Here is a 15,601-nt window from a genome sequence, read left to right on the forward strand (position 1 = left end):
CATTAACTAAAATTTGATTAGTAAGTAATAAATTAATATACCGATTTTTAATTTAAACTTTAAACAAACGTTATTTTCAAACGCAAAAAAAAAAAAAACCTTTAACGCACATTTCTTAATTTAATAATTATTTTAACTAAAACTTACAAATAAAAGTTTTGTATACGATTCAAAAACACTTAAAAAAAAAACTAAGGATTAGTTTAAAAATAATTAAAAAAACAAATTTAACTTTTCAAATGTTTATTTTCCAAAACTCCCAGAATCATCTGAAAACATTACAAGAAAAAAAAATAATCAGAACAATATATTTCACTAAAAAATTCAATTAATTAACCATAATGTCAAGAACCAGAACTTTAAAAGCCAAAAGATTTAATAAAATAATTTCGATTAGAAATAACGGAAAAACACCGTCATATAATTATTGACACAGAGGTTAAACAATTATTGTGATTTTTTATTGAGGTTTACTCCTCAACGGCAAAAATTGCTGATAGCATAACTGAATAGTTCCTTAGTCTCATAGCATTTTTAATAAAAAAAAAAAAAAATAAATAAATTTGAAGTTTTAAGATCAAGTCCAATGTCACCAAGATGGTTATTTAAAAATTCACGATTTTTTTTTAAAGCGATCATTAATAAAGTTTTATTCAATATCAAAAATGCTAATGAAGTGTATAAAAATCACTAATTCAATAAATGCCCATCAGGTGGATGAGATGCCAACTTCGACCACGAACCCGTAAGTTAAAACTTTCTATTATCGAAGAAATAGTGCAAGAACTTTAAAAGCAGTATCAAACTAATAAACGCTGGTCGTGTAGTTTTTGTTTTTAATTTTTAGTATGCAATTTTAGAAACAATTAGAGACAAATAATATTACCAAGAACTACAAATTTTAACCCAGTGTTCTTTTATTGATAAATTTATTTGTCTCGTATTTCAATATTGTTTAATATATTAAAGCGATCTCAAAAATTTATCAATAGTGAGCAAAATTGTCAGCTTGCACAATTTCTACACATCGTATGAAATATTTTCATTATGAAAGTAATTTAATTACTAGTAATTACAATGACTTGGGCCACAATACTAATAAAGGATGTCTATTTTTTTAAGATAAAAAATCACAGTAAAAATTTTAATTATAAATAGTTAATAAATTTTTCTTTTGCAATTACTCTTCAAAATTGAATTTTACAATAAATTATTTGGATTACTCACAAATAAATATCCAGTTAAAAAAAAAAAAGTAAATAAACTAAAAAAATTAGAAATATTAGTGTAAAAAATTTTAATTTGATCATAAATAAAACTATTTTTAGAATATTTTAATTATATATAATAATCAAAAAAAGATCTAATTTAATCAAGAGAAAAATTCTTGAATCAAATAAAATTTATTGAAACCATGAAAAATTTCTTGGTTAAGGTATTACCCTCGCCAGAGTCATTTTCTTAGGATTTTTTTTAAACTTTGGCAGGTTAATATTTATATAATTCTGCATCGATTGACGCAATTTGAGAATTTTTGACCGTCTAGTTTCCGAGATATTTAATTTCAAAGTTTGAGTTTTGAACGCTCTTATACATTACGGTATACGGGATATCGAAAAGTTTACCTACAAAAATTTTTATATCTCAGAAACTTTTCTTAGGATCTTTTTAAAAAACTAGAGTAACGTTAACTAACAACTAAGCAATTTAAAAAAAAAAATTTCATTGATAATTACCACACAGTTTCAGAGATATTTATTAATAAGTAATGAAAAATTTACCAGACTTTAGCCGAGGAGGGGATACGTTAATAAAGCTGTGGCAACAGCGCAAGTTTTGTGAGCCGCGAAAGAAGTATGAGGCGCGCATGCGCTGACAAATTTGAAAAGTTTAATTTACGTTAGGTGTGATATTATAGTTATTAATTTTATTTATTTAAAAAAAATAATGATTATTTTATGAAAATAAGTATTTTTCTATATTTATAAAAATTCAAAAAGTTATCAATTTTAATATAATATTTATTAATTTTTCATAAGTTATAAAAATAATAGTCAGATGAAAAAATAAAAAAAACACTAAAATTTAAAATTAGTTAATACATCAACATAAAAAAATTAGTTACTGATTTTTTTGAAAAAACAAAACATTATTGTCAATTATTTTTTTCGAGTTGTTATTTGCATAGTTATTTTCATATTTGCTAGAGATTTCTGTCGTTTTTCAAGGACTTTTTTTATGAGAAATGTCTCAACGCTCACGCAGTGTTGCCAGACTTTTCAAACGATCAGTTTCTCGTTCATGATTGGCTGAAATAAGTACATAAACAGCAAAAAGTTTTAGGCTTGTCAGTATTGACTATCCAGTATGTGTACCATACACTCTAGCATAAACTTTTGACGACGGAAGTCGCGAGGGTAATACCTTAAAGAATTTATCTACTCAAATCGAAAAGATGAATTTCTTCAAAATTATTTATTTGATTCAAGTAAATTTTTTTTTCAGGGTATATAAAGAGTTAAATTAGATGGAATTTAATCTTATTGTGAACACATTCAAAAACTAAACTTAAAAAAAAAAAAAAAAAAAAAAAAAATATAAAACAGATATTTCATTTCACAAAACTGGACGTTCAGATTTTTATAAAAATCAAGACAACGAGAGAAAATAACATTTAGAACATATTTAATAACAATCAGTATGGCTTCCAAAAATATGAGAATATTTTTCAATAAAAAACATTCAAAATTTATCTCTGTCTCTTTCTCCAACGTGATTTAGTATCGGTAAATCTACTACGTTAATCAAATAAGGTTATAGGTTTTAGGATTTGACTCTTGCGATAACGGTAGTACTACCTTAAATTTTAATTTAAAGAAAAAAATTGGAAATTTCTATAATGTCGACTTATTTGTCAAAAACTAAACATCATTAATTAGTATTGATTTTCGAAATTTTCAAGTTTATCAATATAAATTTTCATATAAATTTTACTTTCATAAATGAAAATACTTAGCTCAATAATAGAAAGCCAACCGTGGGTCCAATACTTACAAAATAATCAGTATTTAATTCATTCTTCTGGAACTTCGAGTTCTCCTGCATTAATATCGTCGATAAGATCGTGGGGTGGTCTTCCTTCCACAGTACATCCTACAGATTGGCAAGTTCCCAAAATTTCTTTGATGGTCCCACTTAAGTTACGGGACATAGAACGTGGCTTCATTGTACGAGCAATTGCGATGATATCATCAAGAGATAAATTTCCACTGTGCTTGATGTTCTTTTGCTTCTTTCTGTCTCGCGGTGGTTCTTTGAGGGCTTTGATGACTAGCGAAGCAGCAGATGGAACAACTGAAATAGTTGCTTGACGATTTTGGATTGTCAATTGAACGGTAATTTTTAATCCCTTCCAGTCACTGGTCGCTTTGGCAATGTCGTCACCAACTTTTTTGGGAGACTAAAAAATTAATTGAACCAATGAATACTTTGAAATATAAAAATTAATTTAAATAATAATTAAATAGGAAGTGACTATTCACTCCAATGAAATAACTATCAAGGAAAAACTTAACATTTTAGATTATATACAATATAATCAGTGTAAGTAATTAATGACAAAAATGGAAAAAATTTATTATCAATATATATTTACCAAACCAAGTGGACCAATTTTGGGAGCAAGTGAAGATGTGGCACCAACTTCTCCTCCTACACATCTCAAGAATACTGAAATTGTTTAAAAAAAATTAGTTGAAAAAATAACATTGAAATTAGTAAACATTTTAATATTTTTAGATTTTAAAGTTTATAAATTATTAACTAGGTCTAGAAACTTATCTTTAAAAAATTTTATTTTTAATTTTGAAGAGCTTTTAAAGATAGAATTTTACGAATAATTTTTTCTACCTATAATTTATTTATTAAAAAATTTCTAAAAATCACCAGGTATTTCTCATTATTAGTATTGTTTGATAAACAGCATGGTATAACCTCAACTACTAAGAAAAATATGTTATAATTAAAAAAAAATGATAAATTATAAAAATACCTTTCTTTACTTCAGTAGGATCAAATTTTGGTGGCATTTTGGCTGTTTATTCAATAATTATATTAATTATTAAAGCGATGTATCTAGATTTCGTTGAACGAAATTAAATAGCACCTCACGCGCTTAACACCACACGAGAAAGGAATTATAGTCGTGTATAATAGGCACGTTATAAAAGAGATGTCACACAGCAGCGCTATTATGCCGGGAAATTAAAAAAATAATCAGTTTCACGACCAAATTTGAATTGTTTTTTAAACAATTACAAAATTCCTAAGACCGACAATATTGATGTAAAATAAATTGTTTTAATAAAAGTTATTTACAATTTTTAATTAATTTTTATTTTGTGAAAAACGGTTATTGAGTAATGTTTTTGATTTTGACAATATAACTAGGGAAAAGAAAAGTGTTCCTAGAAATGAAAGGTCCAAAATTCCCTACAGTTGATCACTGTTCACGCCGGTCATACGTACGTGGCACTAGAGGGTAGACTAAAAGGCAAATTTTGTTATTATCAACGTTGACAGATACGTGTAAAATAATAATTTAATTTAAAAATATCAAAATGATATTGTTATTTAATTTAGTATTGTTATTATGTGGTGTTTACAGTGCACATGCTTATACTGTAACTGTAGATGCACATGCAGAAGAATGTTTTTTTGAAAAAATAGAAAAAGATGCCAAGATGGGTTAGTCATTCACAATAATCATTTTTACCAATACTTATTTTACAATTACAGTTCAAATGATTATTAAATTCTTAAATTTTATTATTTGCAGGAGTAACGTTTGAAGTTGCAGAAGGTGGATTTTTAGATATTGATGTTAAAATTGTTGGACCAGATGGGAATGTTATCCATGAAGGTGAACAAGAAGGAAGTGGAAAATACACATTTGCTGCTAACGTTGAAGGACGTTATACTTACTGTTTTAGCAATAAAAAAAGTACAATGACACCTAAAGATGTTATGTTTAACATTGATATTCACCAGCCTGCCAAAAATAAGGATGAAAACCTTCCAACTGACGAAGAAACTGTTAATCATCGTAAATTAGATGATATGATTACTGACTTAGGCAATAGTTTACGTGACGTTAAGAATGAGCAAGAGTATATGCTGGTATGTATTAGTATTAGTTTTAATAATTATAATTATTTATATAAAATCACAATTATAATATTTTATGTTATCATTGCAGGTACGTGATCGTAATCACCGAGCTATCAACGAAAGTACCAATTTCCGTGTGGTATTATGGTCAATTTTCGAAGCATCTGTATTAGCTGCTATGACTGTCGGTCAAATATTTTATCTTAAACGATTCTTTGAAGTGAGAAGGGTTGTATAATAAATTAAAAAAATTTTTGTATAAACACCAAATAACTATTATAATATAATATCACGATAAAATTGCAAATTTCTAATTAAATGATTTATAAATTTGTGAATATTTAAAGTTCTGAACTTAATAATTTACCCGCCATTAATTACTTGTTGCTTGTAATTTTTTCTTAACTAAATAATTAAAATTTATTATTAAAGAAATATACATAAGAAATATACATATATAAGAAATATACTTATATTATATTTATTTACTTTGCATAGTTATAATTTTAAATAATTAATAAATTCATCTTGAAGATTTTATTTTGTAGATCATGTCACTTTTTGTCAATCATTTTATCAGTCTTTTGTTTTATAAATTTTTCAAATCGTTTTCTCCATAAATCATCCGTATATTTTGGTTCATGCTACATAAAAACAATTATTTTTTTTTGTTATTGATAAAATAGAGTAAAAATAAAAAATAATAAAAAAACAAAATAAGTACCTGTAAAAAATATACACCACGTTGCGTCAGTACAACTAATTCTTTAACGCCATCACCAGTTAAATCTAAATAACAGATCGAATGGACCGGTGAATCAAATTTTTTTTTATCTATCAAAGACCATGTGTCATTATTACACATAAATATTAATATTTCATGGCTATAAGTTCCTAACAATATTTCATTTTTGCCATCCATATTAATGTCAGCAACACAAGATGATAAAATACAATCTGTGGTATCACCTGTTTGTAAAATAATTTCTTTTTTCATACCACGGGATAAAATATCTCTAAAAAAATGTGAAATTATGTACCTGTTAAAATTTTCATAAAAAATTAATTTTTTTTAAATTATAAACTTACGTGAAAACTATTGATGGAACTAGTGAGTTAACAATAAGAATATTTAAATTGGGTTGCATATTTACATCTCTTTTCTTACTAAGATCTAAAAATCAATGATAAATTAAAAAAAAATACAATTTTATCGAATTTAAATAAAAATTACCTTCATTACAAAATGGGTCAGACAAATTATTATCTTGTGAAAAAATTTGTATTCTTGACACAGGTCGATCGTAACGAAGAATCCATTCTTTTAATTTCTTTTTATTTTCTACGTCAACTAACGATACTTTAACTAAGCCACACTCACAGGATACTGCAGTCAATCTTCTAAAAATAAAAATTAATATAAAGTGAATTTCCGATGTAAAAAAAAATTTTAGTTCAATAATAAGTACAATAGTAGAACATCAATAATTCAATTTCAAACCTTTTATTATTATTATAGTAGTAAACATTAATCCACAAAACAATAGTTTGTAAATTAATCAACTCAGGAAAATATTTGTCCAATGGAAATTCCGTGTATCCGTGATTCAACTTATCTTCACGAATCATGTGTAATTGATTATCACTACCAGAAATAAGCCAAACAACCTGTTGAATTGATAAACAATTAATCAAATTTAATAAAATAAGAAAAAATTTTGGCCAAAAAAGTGAACGCAAATTATTACAAACCTCTTCACCGATTTCATCATCATGTATAGTCGTATGAAACAACAAGTATGGAGTATATGTTAACTCAACAGTAAGACAATTCTGAGCAATTGTTTCAATTGACGTTTCATTATTTTCTCCATCTCCTGTGCTTTCAGAATAAATATTTAGATATCTTTCAACGCTGCCCTCGTTGGTTGGCTTTATAATTGTTATTCCTATCACAAATTCTTCATCAGAGTGATGTTTGTTGTATGCATCGACAGAAATTATTTCTGCACCACCTAAAAATTTATAAAAATATAAATATTTATGAAATATTGCAATACACTATATATATTTTGTTTTAGATTAAAAATTACTCTTTATTATTACTCGGTATGTAAGTGAATAATAATTCTTTAACATGCGGTCGAAGAATCTTATTATTAGTCGGTTGATATCCACAAGAAAATATTTTCCTTTTCAATGAAGCAACTAATATTTTATTAGTACCATAAGGTGAACATAATTTTGACATGGAGTAAACATTGCCCTGCGAAGTTAATGGAAACCAATGAATATTTATTAAAGCTCCCAACTTTTTATTGACACCCTGTAAAATTACAAATAATTATTATTCTTAATACTTCTATGCACAATCAAATATTTTCATTTTTTCAAATAATTTATTCATCAGTGGTTTTTATAGTATTGAAATTAACGGAAATCTGATTATTTTTTGGTTTTATTAAAAAAAAATAAATCATTATTGATAAATATTTTTTAATCATTGCCTTTTTAGATATTTTAATTTCCAAAGAAGTAATAAATAAAAAGTTTTTTAAAATTAAATAATTTATAAAAAAAAATCTTAAAATTTATCAAATATCTGTTAATATTTTAATCATATTTTTATTATTTTTGCAAAAATATGAATTTTACATTACTTACTTGAATTTGTTCAGTCATACTGCAGAGATAAAATTAATTAGACTGTTATTTATTTACATTGACGTAACAGGAAAAAATATATTCATATTTTATTATTTATAAAAAAATGTTGAAAATTAAATTTATTATCGGTAAATATAAGAATAAAAAAAAATTGTGATGAGATGGCGCTAGTGCCGAATCAGTACTTTTTTTTTACAAACTGATTGTTATTATTACTATTATTGCTTGTAAACAAAAGTATATACCGGTGGAGCAAAATATTGGAGACAAATTTGCGAATTAAATCAAATAGCCATCTTCATCAATATATTTATCAATTTTGGCAATAAAAAGATTAGACAAACAATAATAAAATGTCTGGCCCTATGATTTTATGCCAATTATGGATGGGTGGTGTAAGTACAAAAAATTATAATTATTTATTATCCCGATAGTTAAATTTGCTATGTTATGAAAAATATTTTATAATGATTTTTTATCTAGTTAAATAATGTACTTGTATACAAATTGAAAATTTAATTGGATAAAAATTAAATTTATAGGTTAAAGATGTTGAGAATATTTTCTTGTTATTTTGTAAGTAAAAAATGTTAATTAAAAACTTTAAATAATTAATTTGTATCAATATTCTAGTTGGAACCGTATATGACTGAAAGTTTTATTATGAACGCTTTTCATAAAATGGGTGAACAACCACAGACAGTTAAAGTGATGAGAAACAGATACACTGGTGAACCAGCAGGTTATTGTTTTGTTCATTTTCCAACCGACGAAATGGCACTTGATGCGATGCACAAATTAAACGGTAAAATAATTCCAGGATCTAACCCGGTAAGTTGATATTTTGTAATTTTAATAATTACAACTAACAAACCTGCAGTCACTATGCGACTGCCGAGATTCACGGATTAGGAATAATAAAACTTTGACTTAATGATTTTTTGATATTTATGATCACACTATAAATCGTTTGGGTACTTTTTAAATATATTTTAAAAAATAATAGTACCATAACTGGATTAATTACAAATAATTTAGCGGATAAAACAAATTTACAAAACTAACAAACTATTCAAAACTGCTCTAGAAACTTAATATAAAAAATTGAATATCTCTGACAAATATATAAAATCGTGAAAAGACACAAATTCTTGTCAAGAATTTTTTTATGATACCAAATTTAGTGATACAAAATTTCCAATAATACTGAATTTAATTTAAAAAAACTCATTCTATCATATAAATACGCCAGAGACTAAATTTTCCTTATTCTCTTAATTACATATATTATTTCTATAGAAATAAAGTAACACGAGTGACGATTATTTTTAATAAAATTAAATTTTAAATTTTATTACTTATTTCAGACTGTTAGATTTCGACTAAATCATGCAAGTACTACAGGAAAACCTGCTGCCGATCGTGAGTTCAGTATTTGGGTTGGTGATTTATCAACGGATGTTGATGATTATTCATTGTATCGAGCATTTGCAGCTAAATACAATTCTATACGCACTGCTAAAGTTATTTTAGACAGTTCAGGATTTAGTAAAGGCTATGGATTTGTAAGATTTGCTAATGAGGAGGAACAAAAAAATAGTTTAGTTGCGATGAATGGATACAGAGGATTAGGAACAAAATCTTTGAAAATATGCAACGCTGTCCCTAGGCCATGGAACAAACTTCCAGGGTAAAGTATTAACTGATTGTATTTTTATGGGGTTAATTGATCGAAAAGGCTCTAGAATAATTGAGAAGAATATTTTTTAAAATTTTTCCTTCTTATTTATAGGTCAACTCCACCCCAGTCATCATCGGAATATTCATCGACAAATATTGGCTCAGATGGATATAACTATTATGATTCCTCATCGTATTGGAATAGCTATAGTGCATGGCAACAGGGTTACTATGAAAGTGAACCAACTGCTGATGTCTATGGTGCATATGTTTCTGAACAGAAACCTGAAGAAGATGAACTTGAACTTATTGGTAAGTTTATTAAATAAAATAATTATATACGAAAATAAAATACTGACTACTTATGTAATATTCAATCATAATCATGGTATAAATTATTGTTTTTTTAGAGCACTCACTCCCGGTAGACTGCGATAAACTCAATCGTGAGATCATCGAGCAAGATTACAACATGTGGGATGCATTAGAAAGTTCTAAATGGATTCCTTGTGATACACTTGAACTATGTTATTGAAAACCTGACTTTTGTAATTCGATAAATTATTATTTCCTCTTATTGAAACAGTTGAAGTCGCACTTTATTGCCATAACTGACAAATAATTAATTTTATTCAATAATTCTTAAAATAATTTACTTTGTATTGGTAATAGAAATTTAATTTTGATAAGAGAATTTAATTATCTAAACTTATTATTAAAGCATTGCCTAAAAAATTTTTAATCAATTTCTATTTTATACCAATACATATATTCTAAAACACCGTAAAAATACCAAAGTGAAATCCCTTGAATAAATTTTCAATTTCATAGACTTTAAATGACAAATTTGATTTTAATTTTTTGTTATTTTCTTAACTAATAAGTGTTTAAATTAATAAAAATTGAGTTAACGAATATAAAATGTAATATTAATAGAATTAGTTATAAAGAAAATAACTAGTGTTTATTAATAATCGTAATTTACAAAATAAAATTAATTTTCATGAATTTCCCATGGTTTTTCGGGTCTGTTAATATCCCAAGGATTAGGATGAATATAGCGTAATGGTTCAGATAGTGAAATACCCTCGTTAATTAATTGTTGCAATGCTAAGTTTGTTTTTTCACAATCTGGTAAATCGGGATCCGCATGAACGAATAATATTCCACTTTCCAAACATCTTTGGGCTAATACACGGCCAAGGTTTATATAAGCCGCGCTATCTTGACACCTGAAACATAACAAAAATGTTATTATTATTATTTAACAACTTTTTTTTTATATACATAAAATATTTTTTTATTTCGTACCTGTATAATCGTTTCTTTATTGGCCATTCTTTAGTTGATGCACTCAAAACAACTCCATTTTCAAAATGCTCTACCTCAAAAGTTACGTATTTTATTGAACGTGTAAGAGTCAACCTAGATTTTAAATATAAAAAAAAAACTTATAATAAAAATTAAAAAATTTTTCTATTACAACGCCTTCAATAATTAAGTAACTTACTTGTGCCAATAAGATGGAATCTTTCTTTCTAAATGATAACCGTGTGGTCGGTGTGCAATCCGTAAATATTCCAAATTTCTAGGATTTCGATTATGAACATTTTGACAATTATCAACAAGTGTTGCATTTGATTGTATTTTTCTTATGTTTATTTTTGAGAAATTAAACAATTGTAAACGATTAATTACATTCATTGTTATAAATTGTTTTCAGCCAGATTTTTTCCTAAAAAGAAAACTTATCACTTCAAAAAACTTATTGGTTTGATAATTATTTATGATTTTTAAGAATGCAAACAATTAATATGTATTAAAATTATCTATAACAACAGTTTAACTCCTATTTTAAAGGTTAGAATTACAAATCTCGTGAAAACAAAATTTAGACAAAATTATTTATGCGCATGCGCTTCTAGCGGTATTAAATACACAGACCCAAGCGTCACAAAAAAAAATGTTGACTTTTTGGTAGATTTTAATCAACAAGAAGTTAAAAAATTAATAATCGTTAACTTAAATTCAACAAAACATTAACAAAAAAAAATTTGTGCCGCTTGGGGAGGCATGAGAAATTATTTGTGTACTTACAACTTACTGTCATAGTTATATTAATTTTAAAATATCAATTTTTAAATATAATGAATTATCAAAAAATTTATATTATATCCCTCCGTCCGATACACGGCATCCCTATGAGAGAAGCTGTTGTGTACTTACCTTTAGTCGTCCTACTTACGTGCCATCTGGTTGACTTTGTTGTAGTTCTTTACCCCTCTTTGCCCCTGTGATCACCTCAACCGCGGGATTGACCGCGTCTCACGTCATAGCGTTGAGTACTTTCGACTACAATAGTCGTCCATTTTTGTATTAAAAAAGAAATAAAATTATAATCAAAGTTTTAGACATTAAATAAGTGAAATAAATCCTAATACACGAGAAAAAGAAAGTATTTTAGTGTATAGTGGGTGAAAAACACATTTTTGAGAAAGATATCAGCTTGACAAGGAAATAATATCTTTTGCGGGATGTCGAGGACAAGGAGAACGACAAGACAAAGAACGATAAGAGAAAGCGAGACGGATCTATCGGCGACCAAGATGATTTTCCCTCTCCTAAGCTTGTACAGTACGACGAGATGCGCGAGCAAATGAGAGCATTACAGGGACAAATTCAACACCTAGTGAATTTGCATTTTCAGAGGGACGAGGACACACAATCGACCGCGGAAGAACCTCCACTAAGTGACATCCTAGATCTGGGTAAACACAAGGCTGAGGTTAACGCCAAGAAGAAGGTAGTTCAGGCTGATCCGACAAAACTACAGACCTTATCAGGGCTTCAGAGGTTTGAGATGGATGATTGGAAAGACATTAGGTATGGCGATACTCTTAGAGAATTTTCAGCCTCACCGGGATTCACAGAGCTCAAGGTCAACGAAGAGCTCTGCTACCTAGACAAAGGTAAGGACTATCAACAGTCAACCGAGCGGTTGCTAGCAGGTCTAGCTAACGCAGTATTGACGCAGGACATAATCGAATGGGCTAACCAGTATCCATATGGTATAGGTTCTCAAGATTTAATAAACATGTTTATCCTAAACTTTGGGGAAAAATCGGAAACCTTCCGTAATTCTGAAAAGATGTTACAGATAATTTGCGGAAAGAGGGCCTCTTATATTGAAGCGAGACGAGAGAGGATAATTAATGAGGCACCGAACAAACAGGTTCAAGGAGCGCTGAAGAGAATTCCTCTTAGTCCTGAGTACCTTTTCGGTAAGGAAAAGCTTTCCTCCTTAATTACTTCTTTAGGAGTCGCGCAGACCTGGTTTAAAAAGCCGGCACACAGCAGTGGTAAGCAGAGCGGCTCTAACAGTTTTAGCAGGATTCCAAGACGTGATAACTCCTACACACTGAGAGCTTCTCAAACATCAACTAGTAGACTTGACCAGGCCAGGCCACAGTACAGAAAAATATTCACCAAGAAGGATTCAGCCAAGCTTAAGCAGTCGAATACATTTCGTAAGAAAGACAGCAGGTGACTATATGGCAGCAAGACAATTCTCAGGGGGCTAGCTAGCTAGCTAGCCGAAATTGCGGAGGAATGGAAGAGTCAGGATGCTCCACAGGTAATATTAAATATTATAGCAAATTTCCGAATCTCATTTGCAGAAAAACCAATTCTGTCCAACAATTGGAGAGACTCGATGCGAAACGCCATTCTCAAACCAGATGGCAGAGCAGATAGAACTTTTGTTACGACAGGGTGTCTTGGAGAAGGTCCCATACCTGGGACCAAGCTTCGTTTCGAAAATGTTCTTGGTGAAGAAGAGCCATGGAAGCTGGCATCCTATCTTCGACCTTCAGAACCTGAACAGGTATGTAGAGGTAAAGGAATTTCAGCTAATTTCCCACTCAAAGATTTCAGATTTTCTACAATTGAGAGACTGGCTAGTGCGAATAGACATGTCACAAGCACACTTCCACATTCAAGTGGCCGGAGCACACCGCCGCTTCCTCCTACGCCTTCACTTCAGAGGAGAGCTCCTACAGATGACGTGCATGCCATTCGGCCTCTCATCTGTCCCGTACGTGTTTGCCTCGGTGCCAAACTGGGTAGCAGAGCTACTGCGTTCAAAAGGCATAAGAGTGGCAGTATACCTGGACGATTTTCTGGTAGCCTGCCAGCACAGGAACAGATTGTTAGAGCAGGTATAAATGATAATAGATTTTTTGGTTTCACTAGGTTGGCAGATCAACTGGGACAAAAGCATCTTAAAGCCTTGCCAGGAGTCAGATTTCCTGGGAATAGCATGGAACACGCATACCGGTGTGATAAGGCTTCCATCCAAGGCCAGAAACATCCAAACCCTGATCCAGGAAGTTGTAAAGGATCAAAGTTGTACCTTAAAGAAGGCTCAGAGTCTTCTGGAACACTTGAACTTTGCGAGCTTCGTAATTTCAAGCGGCCAGCTCCATTGCCGTCATCTCCAACGGTTCTCGACTCATTCAGTCAGAACCGCCCTCGACAGAGGCTTCGAATAAACAACCAGATTCAGAACAATCTATCCTGGTGGAAGGAAGCCTCGAGTCAGTGTTCACCTCAGCACAAAAGCAAGGTAACACACTTCCTGACGATGAAGGCAGCCGACAAGGGCTGGGGAGCCCAACTGAACGGGATCTACATGTCAGGAAACTGGTCAGTGACACAAAGGAGATGGCACTCCAACAAGAAGGAGATGCTGGCAGTATATTAGGCGCTGAAGCAGCGGGTCCACCTCCTAAAGGAAGCCCATGTACTGCTACAAACGAGGTCGTTGGAACTGTACGAACTTACATCCCAACTCCTTTCCCTGTTCGACGAGTTAAAAATAACTCTGTCAGCTTTTACCTTCCTGGAAGGTACAACGGGATTGCAGACCGATTAATAAGAAAGAAAGCACTACCGGAGTGGCACCTCTTACCAGAGACCACGGAGGCGGTATTCAAAAGATGGGGTACTTCAGAAACAGACCTATTCACCTCAGCCAAATCGGCGGTGGTCAAAAAAGTACGCCTTCCGGGACTGCAAAGATCGCTCAGCTGCATTCACAGATGCCTTCAGTCGATCATGGAGGATTAAGCTCGCCTGGACATTTCCTCCTCCAAGTCTGATTACAAAAGTTCTGGCACACTTGAATGAGAGCCAAGGCCACTTCCTAGTAGTTGTGCCAAAATGAGAAAAAACCTTCTGGATGCCGGACCTAGTCAACAGAAGCGTGAATCCTCCGACGACAATTCAGAATCCGGAGTGATAGACTTGACCATGGGCAGTCCACCTCCGCAGGTAGACCAACTTACACTCCAAGTGTGGAGGATTGGGTGTGGGGATCCATCACCCAAGACTGGGATCCCCCTGAAAAGGATCTATAGTTGAGTCGAGCTGGCGAGCTTCGACTTGAGAGACTTATAAGGCTCCAATTAGATGGATTACCTGGTGCCAAGAGAACAAGGTCAACCCTGGTTTCCCTAGAGGAGTAGATTTAGCGAGACCTCTAACGAGTCTGCACATAAAGAACAACCTTGCACATAGCACAATTTTGGTGCACAAATTGGCGATAGCCACATTCTGCTCGGGTGAGGAGGCCGTCAACCTGTCATCTGAATTTCTTGTACGACAGACACTGAAAGCAATTTCAGTAACTAGAGACCAAAGGAAACAGAGTCGGAAGTATGGGACACGAAAATTTTTTCGAGTGGCTAGCAGCGGATCCTTCAAAGCTAATCTTCTTTGAGGTCTCACGCAGAACAGCGGTAATACTGTGACTAGCTTCAGGGCGTCGCTTGCACGATCTGACTTTATTAAAGATCTCGAAGAATCACCTAATCAACTAGGGAAAAGAGATCATACTTTGGCCGACTTTCGATTCAAAGACAGATCGAGCAAGCTTCAGGCAGTCAGAATGGAGATTGCTGAGCCATCAGAACACGAGAATCTTCCCGGTCACATGGATCAGAGCCATGCTGAAACTCTCTGAGAGGAAGAGAGCTGATCAGAATCTCGAAAGTCTCTATAACAGTGACGGGTCCAGTTAAAGCGG

At 31.0% G+C, this 15,601-nt stretch overlaps 7 protein-coding genes across 8 annotated transcripts; 4 read left to right on the top strand and 3 right to left on the bottom strand.

The window, feature by feature from the left end:
- Window positions 1–226: 226 nt before the first annotated feature.
- Window positions 227–4,214, bottom strand: LOC123273850 (60S ribosomal protein L12). The gene is made up of 4 exons (XM_044741323.1): window positions 4,052–4,214; window positions 3,656–3,729; window positions 3,055–3,460; window positions 227–269 (listed from the first exon to the last, which is right to left on the bottom strand). The coding sequence occupies exons 1-3, from the start codon at window positions 4,086–4,088 to the stop codon at window positions 3,074–3,076; spliced, it is 498 nt and encodes a 165-aa protein (XP_044597258.1). The 5' UTR covers window positions 4,089–4,214; the 3' UTR covers window positions 227–269; window positions 3,055–3,073.
- A 307-nt stretch (window positions 4,215–4,521) lies between these two features.
- LOC123273849 (transmembrane emp24 domain-containing protein 2-like) lies at window positions 4,522–5,506 on the top strand. Its single transcript, XM_044741322.1, has 3 exons — window positions 4,522–4,746; window positions 4,838–5,178; window positions 5,258–5,506. The coding sequence occupies exons 1-3, from the start codon at window positions 4,620–4,622 to the stop codon at window positions 5,405–5,407; spliced, it is 618 nt and encodes a 205-aa protein (XP_044597257.1). The 5' UTR covers window positions 4,522–4,619; the 3' UTR covers window positions 5,408–5,506.
- Window positions 5,507–5,663: 157 nt separating this feature from the next.
- Window positions 5,664–7,967, bottom strand: LOC123273843 (KICSTOR complex protein kaptin-like). Of its 2 annotated transcripts, XM_044741316.1 has the most exons (8): window positions 7,834–7,967; window positions 7,276–7,495; window positions 6,922–7,184; window positions 6,671–6,837; window positions 6,404–6,570; window positions 6,259–6,343; window positions 5,894–6,185; window positions 5,664–5,813 (listed from the first exon to the last, which is right to left on the bottom strand). In XM_044741316.1, the coding sequence occupies exons 1-8, from the start codon at window positions 7,849–7,851 to the stop codon at window positions 5,724–5,726; spliced, it is 1,302 nt and encodes a 433-aa protein (XP_044597251.1). In that variant the 5' UTR covers window positions 7,852–7,967; the 3' UTR covers window positions 5,664–5,723. The 2 variants fall into 2 exon arrangements, with proteins under 2 accessions (XP_044597251.1, XP_044597252.1); XM_044741317.1 differs by lacking the exon at window positions 7,834–7,967 and having other exon boundaries at window positions 7,263–7,432.
- Window positions 7,968–8,020: 53 nt separating this feature from the next.
- Window positions 8,021–10,099, top strand: LOC123273844 (tRNA selenocysteine 1-associated protein 1). The gene is made up of 5 exons (XM_044741318.1): window positions 8,021–8,231; window positions 8,470–8,667; window positions 9,204–9,526; window positions 9,629–9,828; window positions 9,927–10,099. Exons 1-5 carry the CDS (start codon window positions 8,190–8,192, stop codon window positions 10,049–10,051), a joined length of 888 nt encoding a protein of 295 aa, XP_044597253.1. The 5' UTR covers window positions 8,021–8,189; the 3' UTR covers window positions 10,052–10,099.
- A 359-nt stretch (window positions 10,100–10,458) lies between these two features.
- LOC123273846 (39S ribosomal protein L18, mitochondrial) lies at window positions 10,459–11,336 on the bottom strand. Its single transcript, XM_044741320.1, has 3 exons — window positions 11,027–11,336; window positions 10,828–10,941; window positions 10,459–10,748 (listed from the first exon to the last, which is right to left on the bottom strand). Exons 1-3 carry the CDS (start codon window positions 11,218–11,220, stop codon window positions 10,511–10,513), a joined length of 546 nt encoding a protein of 181 aa, XP_044597255.1. The 5' UTR covers window positions 11,221–11,336; the 3' UTR covers window positions 10,459–10,510.
- A 704-nt stretch (window positions 11,337–12,040) lies between these two features.
- Window positions 12,041–13,063, top strand: LOC123273847. The gene is made up of 2 exons (XM_044741321.1): window positions 12,041–12,145; window positions 12,224–13,063. The coding sequence occupies exon 2, from the start codon at window positions 12,377–12,379 to the stop codon at window positions 13,061–13,063; it is 687 nt and encodes a 228-aa protein (XP_044597256.1). The 5' UTR covers window positions 12,041–12,145; window positions 12,224–12,376.
- A 150-nt stretch (window positions 13,064–13,213) lies between these two features.
- Window positions 13,214–14,265, top strand: LOC123273845 (the record flags this gene model as incomplete). Its single annotated transcript, XM_044741319.1, is given in 1 exon segment — window positions 13,214–14,265. A coding segment is annotated over 1 exon segment (1,037 nt), but the record flags the coding sequence as incomplete, so codon positions are not given.
- Window positions 14,266–15,601: the final 1,336 nt, after the last annotated feature.

This window comes from Cotesia glomerata, unplaced genomic scaffold (assembly GCF_020080835.1).
Source record: "Cotesia glomerata isolate CgM1 unplaced genomic scaffold, MPM_Cglom_v2.3 scaffold_145, whole genome shotgun sequence".
Classification (NCBI taxonomy): Eukaryota; Metazoa; Arthropoda; class Insecta; order Hymenoptera; family Braconidae; genus Cotesia; species Cotesia glomerata.